We start from the raw sequence: 15,405 nt of genomic DNA, 5'->3' as shown, positions 1-15,405 counted from the left end.
ATGAAAAGTTCTAGGCTTTTTCTTGCCCATTCTCCTGCGCTCTCGCTTCTTTCCTGCCTTTAAAGATCTTCTGTTTCATCTTCTCTACCTTTATTTGATTAAAATGGATATGGATAACAGGCAGATCATTACTAATGTGTCACTGCTTCAGGAGGATGTGAATTGGTGTGTGATGGAAGAGTGGAGAGCGCAGTGCCTGTTGGAGTAGTTGTTTGGGTTTTGCAGAGGTTGTGGGTGGGAGTACTTTACCCTTAAGAGAGAGAGAATAAGTGTGTGTGTGTGTGGGAGCAAAATCTACAGATCCGTTTTGGAATTTCAGTGCGACATTACCTGCAGGTTTTACTGATCTACCTGACAGTCTATATCTGGGGCCCTTCCACTCACCCCTCCACTAACAGTAATCTCTAGCTCAAATGCTCAGACTGTTAATTTTAGAGTTGCAGAGTGTAATATAAAGATAATATAATGTTAAGACAAGCCTGATTTGCATTCTAAAGGAGAAATAACACAATAGCAGCATAATAGACTCATCATCAATTAAATGGAGCAAAAAATTATTGTTTTGTTTTATTATTATATTTTAATTTTTTCCCCAATTTACAAGGCCATTTACCCATCCCACTCATTAGAATTCCCCCAATTACTTACTAGTGATGCCCCAACACCAGGAGGGTGAAGACTAGCACATGCCTCCTCTGATACATATGAATCGGCCATCGCCTCTTTTCTAGCTGCTGCTAATGCTGCATTGTCTCGGAGGAAAGCGAAGCAACTCGGTTCTGATACATCAGCTCACAGACGCCTTGTGCTGATCAGCATCACCCATTGGAGTGATGTGGGGAGAGAGCGCCATCTACCCACCCAGAGGGAGCAAGGCCAATTGAGCTTTCTCAGGGCTCTGGTAGCTGATGGCAAGCTACATGAACGGGATTCGATCTCCTGTTCATAGTGGCAGTGCTTAGCCCGCTGGACCACTCAGAGACCCAATATATGATCTAGAATGTTGACTGATATGAGAAACCCTTGGTCATATTTATTGAGCAATACATACAGAAGTATGTCAGACATCTCTGCGTGGAGATGTAGAGGTTCCTAATGGTGTTCTGTGATGATCTATCCCATGCAGCTTAAACATTTAAGCATATATAATTTTGTGTTGGAGTGTGGCGTGCTGGTTTCTAGTCCAATAGCATCCTCCAAACAGTCAGAGATAAGACATAGATAAGACTGGCGAAATGGCAGATTATGGCATCTGTATCTTCCAGGCAAGCTCTTGAGGTGGCAGCAGTATATGGATGAGCATTATCATGTTCAGAAAAAGAAAAGTAGGGCTGCAAGAGTGGTTCAGCACTTTTTTTTGTTGTATATGTAGTTTTTAAGATTTTTTTTGGTTAGATTACACAACGACCTTGATTAATTAAAGAACACATTAACATGCTCATATTGCATCCTTCAGCAAATGCTTTATCACCGTTATAAACTGATGTATTGACCCAAAACCATTGACTGATATTCTACACTAACAGTAACGACAGTTGATGAATATGACTCAACATGCTCCTCTCTGAACATCTCAGACAGCGTACATGTGAGTCTGTTATTAGTGATGAAAAATGTGTTATGAAATGTGTGGGAAAGACATTTATTAAAATAATTAAATGTCATCAGTGATGTTACACTGCTGCCATAGATCAAATGAGCAGCTCGTAGTTGTGTCTCACGCTCATGTGTATGCAGTCCGCAGGCACGCCGTGCTGAGATTGCCCTTGACAGTTTTACAAGCAAAATGCAGCCAGTTTTCTGAGGCACTGTCACGGCATGCTGAAATCCAGACCTGGCACTGTTTAAAAAAAAATAATAATAATAAAAAATAGGACTGGCGTGAAAAAAACTCACATGCACCAAACACTCACTGTGTGATAGGGCTGGATTTTGTGAAATAAAACGGTCATGAATTCCAATAACTTAAATATTCTATTTAGGAATATACAATTCAAGGGCATCCCTAATTCCTCTACTCATCCCAGAATTACTGAATGGACCACCAAAGTTCCAGAGAACACAGTTAAGTTCCACTATTCCACAGCATAATGCTGAGGAGCTTTATACCAGACTAGCTCATAGGTTCATGTTTATCGGCTCTAGAGAGTCTTGTTCTATTGGCAATACTTTTTTTTAGTGGGTAGACAAACATCAGTGAAACAAAAAAGATGCAGAGCTTTTAGACCTCAAATAATGCAAAGAAAACAAGTTTATATTTATGACGTTTTAAGAGTTCAGAAATCAATATTTGGTGGAATAACCCTGTATTTTGATTACAGTTAAATTTCTGCCACTCCTGGTACAAAAATCGAAGCAGTTCTTCTTGGTTTGATGGCTTGTGATCATCCATCTTCCTCTTGATCATATTCCAGAGGTTTTTAGTTTGGTAAAAAAAAAAAACCTCATAATTTGTGTTACGACCCGGTCTAGGGTCAGGCCGTAACAGAAAATGAGAGTGGGCTCTCTCCCCAGACCCTCTGCCAGACCAAACACCAGACACTGAAAATAAATTAAATAAGAACGATTTTATTGATAAAATGAAGGGAATATGACTTCAGGAGTGAGCATAGGCCAAAAAAACAAATAAACCAACTAACAAACAAAGACAACTAACTGAACCTGCAAAATAAAGAAAACAAAATACATAAACTACCCTGACTCCCTGTCACCAAAACAGGAGAAAAAGGTAGCAAAACAAAATGGCACTCACCCCCTACTTTACCCAAAGACTAACGTATATTGAAGCAAAAACTAAAGCAACACACAGAAAACAAAATGGAGGTGCCGGGTTAGTCTGAGCAGGAAGTTGTTCCAGGTCAGGAAAGGGGAGGAGCCCTGAACGTCTCTCCCAGGTCAGGTTTCCTCTTGCCCTTTTATAGAGTGCGCCCCTGGTGGCCAATCATGGTCCTACAATCAAAAACTAAACACAAACAGCACAGAGGGCATACAAAGAAAAACCAATACGACCAGGGGTCGTAACATTTGTAAGTGGTTGAATATATCCTATCACATATTTCCTATCACAAAAACTCAGCAATATTCAAGTTCTGCTTGAATATTTACCCTCTTTTACTGCAAAAAATTAGTTATTTTAGCCATTTTGATCCCCTAAACTCCATATTTAAGCCTTATACTTCTTCTGCAATTATTTACAACAGTTTCTTAGACTTATATATCAGGCTTACTAAATGTAGCAGTTTATCCCTTAATCTCCATATTTACGCCTCATACATGATTCCTGTAATGATGTGCATCAGTGTCATGCGCCCTAAAATGAAACCTTGTGGAACGCCATAATGTTGGAGTCACTTAAAATAGCATTTTTTCACTTTAAAATTAATCATTTTAACTCCTTAAACTCCATATGTGAACCAGTGGGCCTCCACAATTTCAGGTTAAATAAATTGTTCTACAACAGTTTTCATGTTTTTGACAGTTAATCTTAACAAAATCATTAAATCAATTTGGTTGAAGGCGGTAGAGGATGATGAACTCCCCCACATTGAATAAAACGCATTGCATAGAGTCAGTATATGTTCATGAAGTGTTTTTTTTTTTTTTTTTTTTTTTTTTTACATGCATGTTGAAAACGTTCAAAGAACATTTGAGAACAGTGTGCTAGACTGAGAGTGATTCTCATCGATTTGCAAAAGCACACTCTGCTCACTGGTGCTCAGAAGAATCAGCCAGTTCATCCATTCATGTGGAAGTGCAGGCTGCATATTGTGTGTTTGATGAATGCCTGTTATGCCTTCCCCTTGTCTACTGCTTTCTTTTTTCTTTCTCTCTCTCTCTCTGTGTTTTGCTGCATTTCATTTACTATATTCTGTATATGAAACTATCATTGAACAGAATACTAATATTCTTGATTCTTATCATAGCCTATGCTTGGGGTGTCCAATCTTATCTGCAAAGACCCAGTGTGGCTGCAGGTTTTCATTCCACTTAAGCAGAAGCACAAGTTTTTAGATCTTTGATGAATGACCAATTGATTGAAAACCCTGCTGTAACGCCGGCCCTCAGCAGATAAGGTTAGACTATAGACTGTGTATAGCTGGACAGAGCATCGTCTCTCAAAAGTGAAGCCACCACAGGTCGGGCGCCCCCTACTGTTCGGTTTCAGAAAGCTGTGTAACTCCACCCATCCCCATAGGTTTCAATGGCAAAACAGAAAACTTTCAATCACGTTTTTTTCTAATATACTGTAATTCTACCTCCATTATTTAAATGTAACAGCTAGTGTAACCTCTGCTTATATTGTCAAATTTTTATATCCCCACAGAATTCGGTTTTTAAAACATTATTCAGCTCTATTCAAAAAAGGTGTGGTTATGGTAAAAGGGCTGCTTATGGGCGGGACCAATAACAGACCGCCAGCTCCGCTCCGCCCCGCTCTGCAGTCTGTGACCGCGAGGCAGCCCTCAGGGGCGGGGTTATTTAAATGAGTAGGCGGTCTCTCCACAGCCTTTCTCCCTCCTCTGGACTCTACTGCGCAGACTCTGGTCTCTGAATCGCCAAAATGGAGGAAGATTTTGGCTTCATTTTCATTGAATGAATGGGAACGGCGACACGGCGTCCATCTTTATATACAGTCTATGGGTTAGACACTCCTGGACTGTACCGTACAATTAAGCAAAGCATGGTCTATGCAGTCTGATACTTTTTGTTTTTTGTTCGAAACCCATCGAATGAAAAAAAAATGAAGGCAGAATCCTGCAGAACACATTACAAGTGTGGTCTGATTAAACACCCGCTGTACCCTGATCTAACCTTAATCTACTCCTTAATCTGTACCCAAACCTAACCTAACCAACACCTTAATCTGTACCCAAACCTAACTTTAATCTACACCTTAACTTACACCTTAATCTGTACTCAAACCTAACCTTAATCTACACCTTACTCTGTACCCAAACCTAACCTTAATCTGTACCTTAATCTGTACTCAAACCTAACTTTAATCTACACCTTGATCTGTACCCAAACCTAACCTTAATCTATACCTTAAACTACACCTAAATTTACACCTTAATCTGTACCCAAACCTATCCTTAATCCACACTATAACCTACACCTTAATCCACACCTTAACCTACACCTTAATCTGTACCCAAACCTAACCTTAATCTACACCTTAATCTGTACCCAAACCTAACCTTAATCTACACCTTAACCTACACCTTAATCTGTACCCACACCTAACCTTAATCTATACCTTAATCTGTACTCAAACCTAACCTTAATCTACACCTTAATCTGTACCCTAGCCTAACCTTAGCCTACATTTTACCAAACCTAACCTTAAACTACACCGTAACCTACACCTTAGTCTGTACTCAAACCTAACCTTAATCTACACCTTAATTTACACCCTAACCTAATCTCAACCTAACCTTTATTGACACCCGTGTACACCTAGAATACAGGTACACCCAAATTTAATTTTAACCTAATCTTTACCTATGCACTGATCTATAATTAAACCTAACCTTAAACTACATCTTAACCTACACCTTAATCTACACATAAACCTATCTTTATCCTTATTGTGTTTTGTGACCCCTTTCACACCTGCTACTTTAGTTCGGACCAAACTGAAATGTCTAAAAGTTCACACCAACAAACGTACATGTACTATTTGAGTGCATGACCAACTGGTTGTGTATTTTTCTTAACAGTGCTATTAATGAACAGATAATAAAATGATCCAATAGGTTCTATGGAGATTTTTACACCATACTATATAACGGCCACCAAGAGACATATTCAGTAATATAGCAATACATTTTGTGGTTTAAACATAAAGCTCCGTAAAAGGAAAAACATTTATGATAGAACAAAATTGCCCTAATGCAGTGAAAATACACTTATGGTATCGGACTGCTGAGTTTGTTTAACTTGGACTCCATAAAGACTGTGTTTGATTTCAGCTCTGCTCTCCCCCACTCTATAAAGATAGTATTCTACTGTATACTGTAAAAGCAGTTTGTAGTTGTGGTAGAGTGGTCATTATTATTTATGTGCGTTTTAAGAGTAAGCTTAAATCTCTTGATGTATGCAGTCCTAAAAACTTCCAGCCCCTGCCCTGCCTTTCTGATGATGAATGTGTCTTTTCCTTCCTAAGCACATAATAAATTATAGTGTTTTTCAGCACGGAATTGTTGTTCTGACACCACCTTTACAATTCCTCACCTAAGTTCTCGCATGGCGTCTCGTTATTGTTGTTTCAGTCCTGTCGGTTTTGCATTCTCAGCAGATTTTGAGGATTTTGTGTTTTTGCTTTTATTGGTTGTGTGCAGCCTTTTTTCATTTTGCTGCCATTTGTTATTAACAGTGGTTTGGCAGTGATAAAGTCTAACAGACAGTTGGAGGTGGAGTTACAGTAAGTGTATCTTCGAGCTGAGTGACAACTTTGTTTGCTGTAATTGACAAATGGCTTTCTGGCATTTGTGCCCCTACTGTTAAATGTTTTAAGTAGCAGGAAACTCTAAGTGACCTATTGGCATTCAAACCAGAGTCAGACTGTCCAATACAGCAATTCTGGCGGGTCCAGGTAGTTTGTTAACCTTGCTAACCATGGAATTTGCTAACCACTAAGCCTCCTTGCCACTAGTTAGATTTACATTCTTTTATACAGTGGCTTGATAGGGAGAAGGAAGGAGAAGAAGTAAAGTGTTCTTGTTCCTCAGGTGGTGACATGTTGCTACGTATTTGAGAGATGCAGTGTTTCCTTTGCCAAGGAAAATTTTTGATTGAGTGTGATTTATCAGAATTTGGGTTGATGTTTCTTTGATGTTTCCTGCTGAAATGTTGTAATATGTTGAATGTTTGGCAGTGAAGTAGAAGGTGCAGTTTCCTGTCTGTCTCTTTCTCTCTCTCTCTTTCTCTCACTGGGTGGGCAGGACAGATAGGAGCAGTCTTATAAAAGGAATCCTCCTTATCAGAGTCACCCAGCTAAAGGGAGAGAGTGAGTAAGCACGTTTCCCCTGCAATATTTTTTTTAATGGAAAGCCATATAAAGCATCATCTGGGCATCAACCAGAATGCGGAAAAGCAGCTTGTGGGTTGCCAGCATTCATTCTGAGTCATCCGGATCCAGCCATTAAAAGCTGGTTGTTTGTTAGTATGGTCCGTGCCCCTCACCTCAGTGGATCTGTACATGTCCGGATCAGAGGTTGTCTTGGCCGTCATGGAACTGCTGTAAACTTGGCTGAATAGGTCCAGCATGCTTGGTCTGGTCCCAAGTGTCCTGATCGTTCAGGGAACAGCTGTCAAAACAAATCACAACTGCCAAAGTTTTATGCTTTGTGTTATGCACAACAAATGTTGTGTAATGTTCTTTAAAAAATCAGATTTTGTATTTTACCTGTGTATCCTGGGCTTGTATGGCTTTATTGAGGGTGTAGTAATGCTCATGGCAGTAAGTACTTTTAATTGTGAGGTGTTAAAGACCATCAACTTGAGGAAAATAAAAAAAAAACATTGGATAGGTTTTTGTCCAACAGAAGCATACAGAAGTTCCCAAAGCTAAAAAAAAATGTTAGAAAAAAAAGTTAATCACATATTTTGTATCTCATTAAGCATACCTTGGATTGGTTATTTTTATTACTCCAAAATGGCTGAAACAACTAAACAGAAACATTAATTGCCAACTGGTTATTTAAAGTATTTTTGCACTATAAGTTGCACTATAAGTTGCATTCCAGAAACTCGTCAGTGCACCATATAAACTGGTGCATCTTGTGTATGAGTTCTACCATACAGTTATAAAGGAGTTTCAGTTAGTTCTCCAGCACTAAGGAGCAGCATTAGCGTTTAAATTCTAGCTCTTTTATCATTCGGAGGTGAGTATTTTGATCCTGCAGCCTCCTGTTAACCCCGGCTAGCGCTGCTGGAGCAGTATTAGCTGCTAACCACGCTAAACGCTAGCTCTTTCAATAGTCTGCTTATTTACAGTGTTAAAACAAGCTACAAGGGACAAACTGCTAGCTAATATCACCCTGGTGTAACGGAACACTCAGGGTTTCTCAGTGTAGTGGCATCGGGCGGCATGCTAATGCTGCACCACCCAGCCTTAGTAGAAATCTGGAAATTTAAGCTTTACTCACCCAAATAAACAGTTTTCAGTAGAGAAATCTGTGTAGATTAACATCCAGCACTCATTTGATTTGAGAGAAAATGTTTTTTTTTTTTTTTTTTTAAGTTTTGTTTACTTAGCTTAGCTTTACTTAACTTTAATTACATTAAAATGACAGAAACACCCAAGTAGGAGACCTAATAACCCAGATGATATTTACCTTTAAAATGTGCTGATATGCTGTATGTGAGGGATCTTGTGTGTTTAAGCGCTTGTAGAGCCGCAGAGACCGAACTGTGTTACTGAGAGGCGATTCAGTTTGTTAAAAATTGCTACAGATTTTTTGAGAATCAATAAAATATAATGGATCAAAATATTGCAATACTCTTTTGATATTATAAGTCTCTTGGTATATTTATATATCCCTGTTACAATCTTATAATACCTCTTTTTGTCATGAGTGATTTGTTTTGAGTTGGAGGTTGGAGTGTGGAATATAATCTTCTGGAAGAACCAGCTATTTATCTGATCTGAAAGCACATATTAAACCGATTTAAAACATATTCTATTTTTGTGTTTAACACAGCTCTGAGTCAAACTGACTATATGCATACAGCAGGAAAAGTGGACCAAATCTGTTTATTTTTGTATTTTTTTATTTTTGGTTTGGTTGTTTACAAGTAACCGCTTGCCGCCCGACAGCGCTGCATTGAGGAACTCTTGAGTGGTCTGGTAAGCCAGGGTGATATTAGCAAGTGGTTAGTCCCACGTAGCTTGTTTTAACACGATAAATACGCAGGCTACAGGCTGATAATACTCACTTCTGAACGACCCAGTTAGAGGCTAAAGCTGCTTTGTGCCAACACCAGTTGTAAAAAGCGCTATACAAATAAATTTGATTTGATTTGATTTAATGCTAATGCTGTTCCAGCAGTGCTATCTGGTGTTACTAACAGGATACAGGTCGATAATACTCACCTCTGAACAGTAAAAGAGCTAGCACTTAGCCCAGATAGCAGCTTATGCTAATGCTATTGGAAAACTGAACTGAAACTCCTTTATAACGCTGTACTTTAGCGGAGTGGCTTTACTGCTTCTTACAACCTGACCAAAATTCATATGTAAGGCGCACTGTCAATTTTTGGGAAAAGAATTTTAAGTGCACCTTGAAGTGCAAAAAATGAATCTGATTTGTGTCACTGTACTGTAGCCTTACAATTACAATCTTTTGGACTTGTATAATACTTTTATTGCAGTAACCAGTATTTGCTGGTCCCAGACGTCTTCTCTGATGGATCAGACCACATGTTTTGCCTCAGCGTGTTTTTTATTGATGATGTACAGCTCCCCAGGAGGTGCAAATGGTCCCAGAGACGTTAAATATAAACCTTTGTGCATGGACTTGTCATGATCAATACTATGATGTCAAAAAGACAAAAGCAGCAGTGTGTAGCGCACTCATCTCAACCCCCGCCCCCCACCCACCCACCCACCCACCCACCCACACACAAGCAGGCCTTTTAATGCCGCATCTGCCTTTCGTCCATGAGAAAAGAATTTGATTTGTAGCGAAGTAGCATGGTCAGGGCAAGCGGCGCCTGCGTATCGATCCTGTGAGGCCGGCATTGTAGGAGCCCTTTATAGGTGAGCTCAGTTAATCTCCTGATGCAGATCGATACTTTTTAAAGCGGGGTAATCATCACACATGCAGCCATGGCCACCACTCCAGCCACTGTTTGTTTGCCGGTGTCTGGCCATTCTCTCAGGAAGGAAACACTCTATCAGTCATTAGCTCCGAGGTTACACTCGGCCACAAGAAGAAAAAAAACATGCTATAGATCACCTTGAGACTGGGGAGCCGGATTGGCTGCTGCTGTGAGGTGCAGCTGCACTGATAATGTGCTGTTGCTACTGATTTGTGTGCTAAACTTGGAACAAACAGGATGCACACAAAAGTCTGTGCATATATTTTATATACAATTCTGTATAAGTATGAGTCAGACTCCCAGATAAAGTATTTATCTCTGCTGTAAGTGTGTTTTTACTTTCAAAAGTGCATATACAGGGTTCCCGCTGGTCCTGAAAAAGTCTGTTTGGATAGTAAAGGTCTTAAATTGTCTTAAATTTACTGTAAATTTGCTGTAGGTACAAAATTTTCAGACGGTGTGTTTAATGCCAGTGGGAAAGTATATACTAATGTTAGCGGAGAGCTAGCTAATATTAGCGGGGAGAGAGCTAACTTTAGCGGTAAGCTAGCTAACATTAGTGTGGAGAAAGCTAAGGTAAGCGGAGAGCTAGCTAATATTAGCGGGGAGAGAGCAAACTTTAGCGGTAAGCTAGCTAACATTAGTGTGGAGAAAGCTAAGGTTAGCGGAGAGCTAGCTAATATTAGCGGCGAGCAAGCTAATATTAGCGGGGAGAAAGCTAACTTTAGGGGTGAGCTACCTTACATTAGTGGGGAGAGAGCTAAGATTAGCGGTGAGCTAGCTAACATTAGTGGGGGAAAACGCTAAGGTAAGTGAAGACCTAGCAAACATTAGCGGTGAGCTAGCTAACATTTGCAGGGAGAGAGCTAAGGTTAGCGGTGAGCTAGCTGATATTAGTGGGGAGAGAGCTAACTTTAGCGGAGAGCTAGCTAACATTAGTGGGGAGAGAGCTAAGGTTAGATGAGAGTTAGCTATCATTAGTGGTAAGCTAGCTAATATTAGTGGGGGAGAGCTAAGGTTAGCAGAGAGCTAGCTAACATTAGTGGGGAGAGAGCTAAGGTTAGAGGATAGCTAGCTAACATTAGCGGTGAGCTAGCTAACATTAATGGGGAGAGAGCTTAGGTTAGAGGAGAGCTAGCTAACATTAGTGGGGAGAGAGCTAAGGTTAGAGGAGAGCTAGCTAACATTAGTGGTAAGCTAGCTAATATTAGTGGGGGAGAACTAAGGTTTGCGGAGAGCTAGCTAACATTAGCGCCGAGCTAGCTAACATTAGTCAAAAGGTAGCTAACATTAGCCGAGATCTGCCTAAGGTTATCAGAGAATTAGCTAACATTTGAAAAATATTGAGATTATAAAAATCATTTGTAGCAGCACTTTTAAACGTAAGATAAAATGTAAAAATCACATCTCATGTTGCCTCATGTTCATATTCATACTAATATTAATGCTAATATTTTTGAAGTGCGGAAAAACATGTATTACATGACATCTGTGTATTTTATCAGAGATTAGAACTGGGCTGGAACTAAAAAAGCAGCTATCAGTGTGCCAAGCAGTCACTTTACTTTGCATTTGTAATTGGTCCTTTCATCATTAAATTGGACAGATTAAAATAATGCCTATTATTTTGGACTATGAGGTGCACTTAAAATCCTTTAATTTTCCCAAAAATCTATTTATAATTCAGTGTGCCTTATGTATGAATTCTACCAGTTTGTAGGCAAGTAAATTGGGCTGTAGTCTATGTGTTTGCGATGTTAAAACAAGCTACATGGGACAAACCACTAGCTGATAGCTGTCATGCTAGTGCTGTGATTAGCGGCTAATGCTAATGCTGCTGCACCTAGCCTTAGTGCTGGTGAAACTTTACTGTAAAGCTCACCCTTAGACAAACTATTGGAAATCTAAGCTTACTGTAAATAAACGGAAGTGCTTTACTGACCCAAATAAATGTTATTCAGGAGAGAAATCTGTGTAGATTAAATTCCAGCACTAATTTGACTTTTTTTTTTTTTTTTTTTTTTAAAGAATTACAGAAAATAGACATTCATTGATATTGTGCCTTATAATCCGGTTCGCCTTATAGTCCAAAAAATACAGATATACTGGAAATGGTGTCTGTGTATGAATAATTGTGTGTGAAATGTTTGAAACCTATTGGACAGGCATTTAAGGAGTATCATTTTGAAACTCTGAGAATGCGAAACTGGAAAATAATAAAAAAATAAACTCATGTGTTCACTTTCTTGCAATGATTGGATAACATTTGTTTCTGCAGTTCCTCTGTGTACCAGGCTCTGTATACAGTAAGTGGTGGGAGCAGAGCTGGCTCTACTATCATTTTGCAAATGCATGCATATCAGAGGCATTTAGTGGGCTGTTAAGTGGGTTTTAATGCCTACCGCTGTCAGGGTAACCCCACTCAGACCCAGGAGCAATGCAGCAGTATTCCTCTACAGCCATCAGTCTGCTAAGTGCACTGTACCCGTGTGCTTAACAGGCCCAATAAGGACAACACAGGAGAAGTCAGTGACTCTGGAGCCTCCATGGTGAAGCATGCCCTCAACCCTGGAAAACCGTTTATGCAAGTACACTACCTAAAGGTGAGCATGAGAATCTAACCTAGCAGAGCCAGTGTTTTAGTTTCAGCATAGTGTTTTAGTGTTTTTGCTTTATAATAGTTGGTACATCAAACATTGTGTTGAATTATTGCTTTTATATCTCTTGTCTGCCTCCAAGGGTTACTTTTTCCTGAAGTTCTTGGCGAGCAAAGTGGGTGAGGAGGAGTTCCTGTGTTTCTTCAGGGTTTTTGTGAGAAAATTCCATGGCCAGCTTATTTTATCTCAGGTACTACACTTTTTTTTTTCTAACTTTTACTTTGAGTATAATGTATTAAAGAAGTTTGTCAGGATGTTTGATTGATAGTATTTTGCAATGTATAGTTTTCACATTTAGTAGATTGTTTTAAAGGAGAACTCCGGTGTAAAATTTACTTTTGGTATATTAAAACAAGATAAAAAGTACTAACCTTTGATAAATAAGACACCTACGCTCTCGCGCAGCTTTCTGAGGTCCAGTAATTTTGTGCTTTGTTCCCAGCACTCACAACGAGAACTTTACAACGGCCTCTTCGGGGCATATTTTGCCCTTGCAGATAAATCACTTTTTCCACCGTATCCATGCTCAAAGTAGCTCCACACCTCAATGGTTGAATGAGGCATTAAGAACTTTAAAAGTGCACAAGAAGCTTATTAAAAAACACTGTTTTACAACCCGTACCGTAACCTACATCCCTGGGCGCCGCCTTCACGGAACTTATAATGTCATAGACATATATACATAGACTCTGCATAGCCTGCCTCCTGTCGTAGCAGCCGGCGCCCAGTGCATTTATTTACACTAAGAAAGTTGTTCAATACATGTATAATAATCACAACTCTACCAGTTTATACCTGATTTTCACATGGTTTGGTTTGTTACAAACAGCAGAGATGTAGTTATGATACAGGACGCTGTCACACATTACAAATATGTGCTTTCATGCTAAAATACTTATGCTCTGTAACAAAGACAGACATATGACATGGCATATAAATAAGTGTATAAATTAATAAAGTTTATATAACTATATGTACATACATACACATCTTTGATGTTTTACTACAACAAAATTCCATTTTACACCTGTGTTCTCCTATTGCCTTTTAAGTCTCCAAATGATTATTAAAATCACATATTGAATATGTAGTAAAGTAGCCAATTATAGGAATGGATTCAGGTCTCATTATTAATGCCATTACAACAAGGGTAAAACTGTAAGGGAATTGGCATTAGTTATTAGCCGGTATTTTGTTGTTTTGCCATTTATATTGCAATATTTCTCAAGAAATCAGTGTCCCATCATGCCATGATATTAATCATACCACCTGTATCTAAGATTGGAGCAAATAAATGATAATATCAGGATAAATGATAAAATCTACCTCTTTTGTGTCAGTCAAGCTGTAGCATGATTTAATTTCCCTTATGAGGTATTGTACATGCACACATTGCAATCATGATGCCGAAACAAAATATTGTGTTAAAATTTAAAATAGTATAGTGATGTAGTGGATTAAGGACACACAGTGTCTAAATCAATTGAAGACTTTGTAAACTTTGAGAAATGTTCCTATGGTGAAAAATGCTAGTGCACCAAAATGTGTTTCAGCAAGTTCTCTCTGCTTATTGGTTATTATTATATAGAGCTGTCTGGTGCGGGTGCAAGGAAAGTAAATACAAGAAGAAGGTCCTGTGTTTTGGAATAGTATGGATTTCATTGCACCCAAAGCAAACCGCTTAAGAGTTTGCTTGGGACCAGACTGACATTACGTCAGTAAAGTAAAAACAAACCAGTGTTCGTTTTATCATGATTTTTAAAAAATGCAGTTCTAAAAACGCCCTTAGTCCCTCCTTTTGGAAATTTCCCAGCTAGTATGAATAGGCCCAAAAATACCCTTGAGTGAAGACATTGCCGGACACAAGAAGCAATACAATACGCACAGAAGTAGAACATTAAAGTGTAATCTCAGTTCAAGGCTAGTGCTCAAATAAGTGCTCATGAAATAGATTGGTCTTTAGTAGCTGTTTGAAGACAGAGCAACTCAGCTGTTCGAACACCCAGGGGACATTTGTTCCGCCACATCGGAGCCACAACAGAGAAGACTCTAGACGCTTGTCTGGTGTGCAGTCTAAGGGTTTAAATCTGATGCAGACAGCTATAGGAAGCCTTGGAAGGGAAAAAAAAAGTACAGCAAACAAAAGTCCAGTTTTCTTTGACGTCTTGTGGCTGGAAATGTTGCACTCTAACAGAGACATTTCTGAGAAGCCCTGTCATGAGAGGTGACCCGTGTGGCAACAGGATGTCCCGCACATTTAATTTACTTTATAGTGTCTCTCATACCACTACTAGGGGTTACTGATACAGGTATGTTGCTGTTTAATGCAATGTTACCCCGATTACTAAACCAGCAGTTGGTGCCATCATTGGATTGCATACAAATCTTGACTTTTTGTTTACGACACCATGGCTAAACCAAGTACATGGTTTCTGGCTGATGGATGGCCTAGATGGCAGGCAATACTTCAAGTCATCCTTTCAACTTTTGCACCAGGAGTGGCATAAAGTTATCCAAAAGCAGTGTGTAAGACTGGTGGAGGAGAACATGCCAAGATGCATGAAAACTGTGATTAAAACCCTTTTTTGTTATTTTAGCCATTTCTCATTTTCTGCAAATAAACACTCAAAATGATATCTTATTTTCTCCAGAGCTATAACTGGCATAAAACGTAAGTTTTGCAGAAATCCAGGGTACGTACTTTTTTTGTCAATAAGATTTTTAAAAGTAAGTGATTTTATTTCACTTCACTTATGTTTACTGAAGGACATGCACTTATTTTTTCTGCAGGTCTTTTTTCTGTAGATACATTTTAAAAATCGCCCTCTTCCTTTCAGCACTGATTAGCAAAGACCTTCTGAAATACCCTTGGCCCATGTGAAGCATCCAGATATTTTTAGGGCATGTTCTATTCAGTGATGGG

At 39.1% G+C, this 15,405-nt stretch overlaps 1 protein-coding gene across 4 annotated transcripts in view; it reads left to right on the top strand.

The window, feature by feature from the left end:
- The window catches only part of aopep (aminopeptidase O (putative)), a 141,549-nt gene that overhangs the window by 49,856 nt on the left and 76,288 nt on the right, over positions 1 to 15,405 (top strand). For all 4 annotated transcript variants that reach the window (XR_007441406.1, XM_049485701.1, XM_049485700.1 and 1 more), the window contains exons 8-9: positions 12,326 to 12,428; positions 12,565 to 12,672. Coding sequence is in view for 3 of the 4 variants with exons in the window: in XM_049485701.1 (XP_049341658.1) it covers positions 12,326 to 12,428; positions 12,565 to 12,672 (211 nt within the window). In the remaining variant the exon portion in view is untranslated. The remainder of the gene's footprint in view (positions 1 to 12,325; positions 12,429 to 12,564; positions 12,673 to 15,405) is intronic.

The sequence above is a fragment of the Astyanax mexicanus genome, chromosome 12, assembly GCF_023375975.1.
Source record: "Astyanax mexicanus isolate ESR-SI-001 chromosome 12, AstMex3_surface, whole genome shotgun sequence".
In the NCBI taxonomy this organism is placed as follows: domain Eukaryota; kingdom Metazoa; phylum Chordata; class Actinopteri; order Characiformes; family Acestrorhamphidae; genus Astyanax; species Astyanax mexicanus.
The sequence above is the reverse complement of the archived record's forward strand: the minus strand, read 5'-3'. Positions and strand labels throughout refer to the sequence as shown.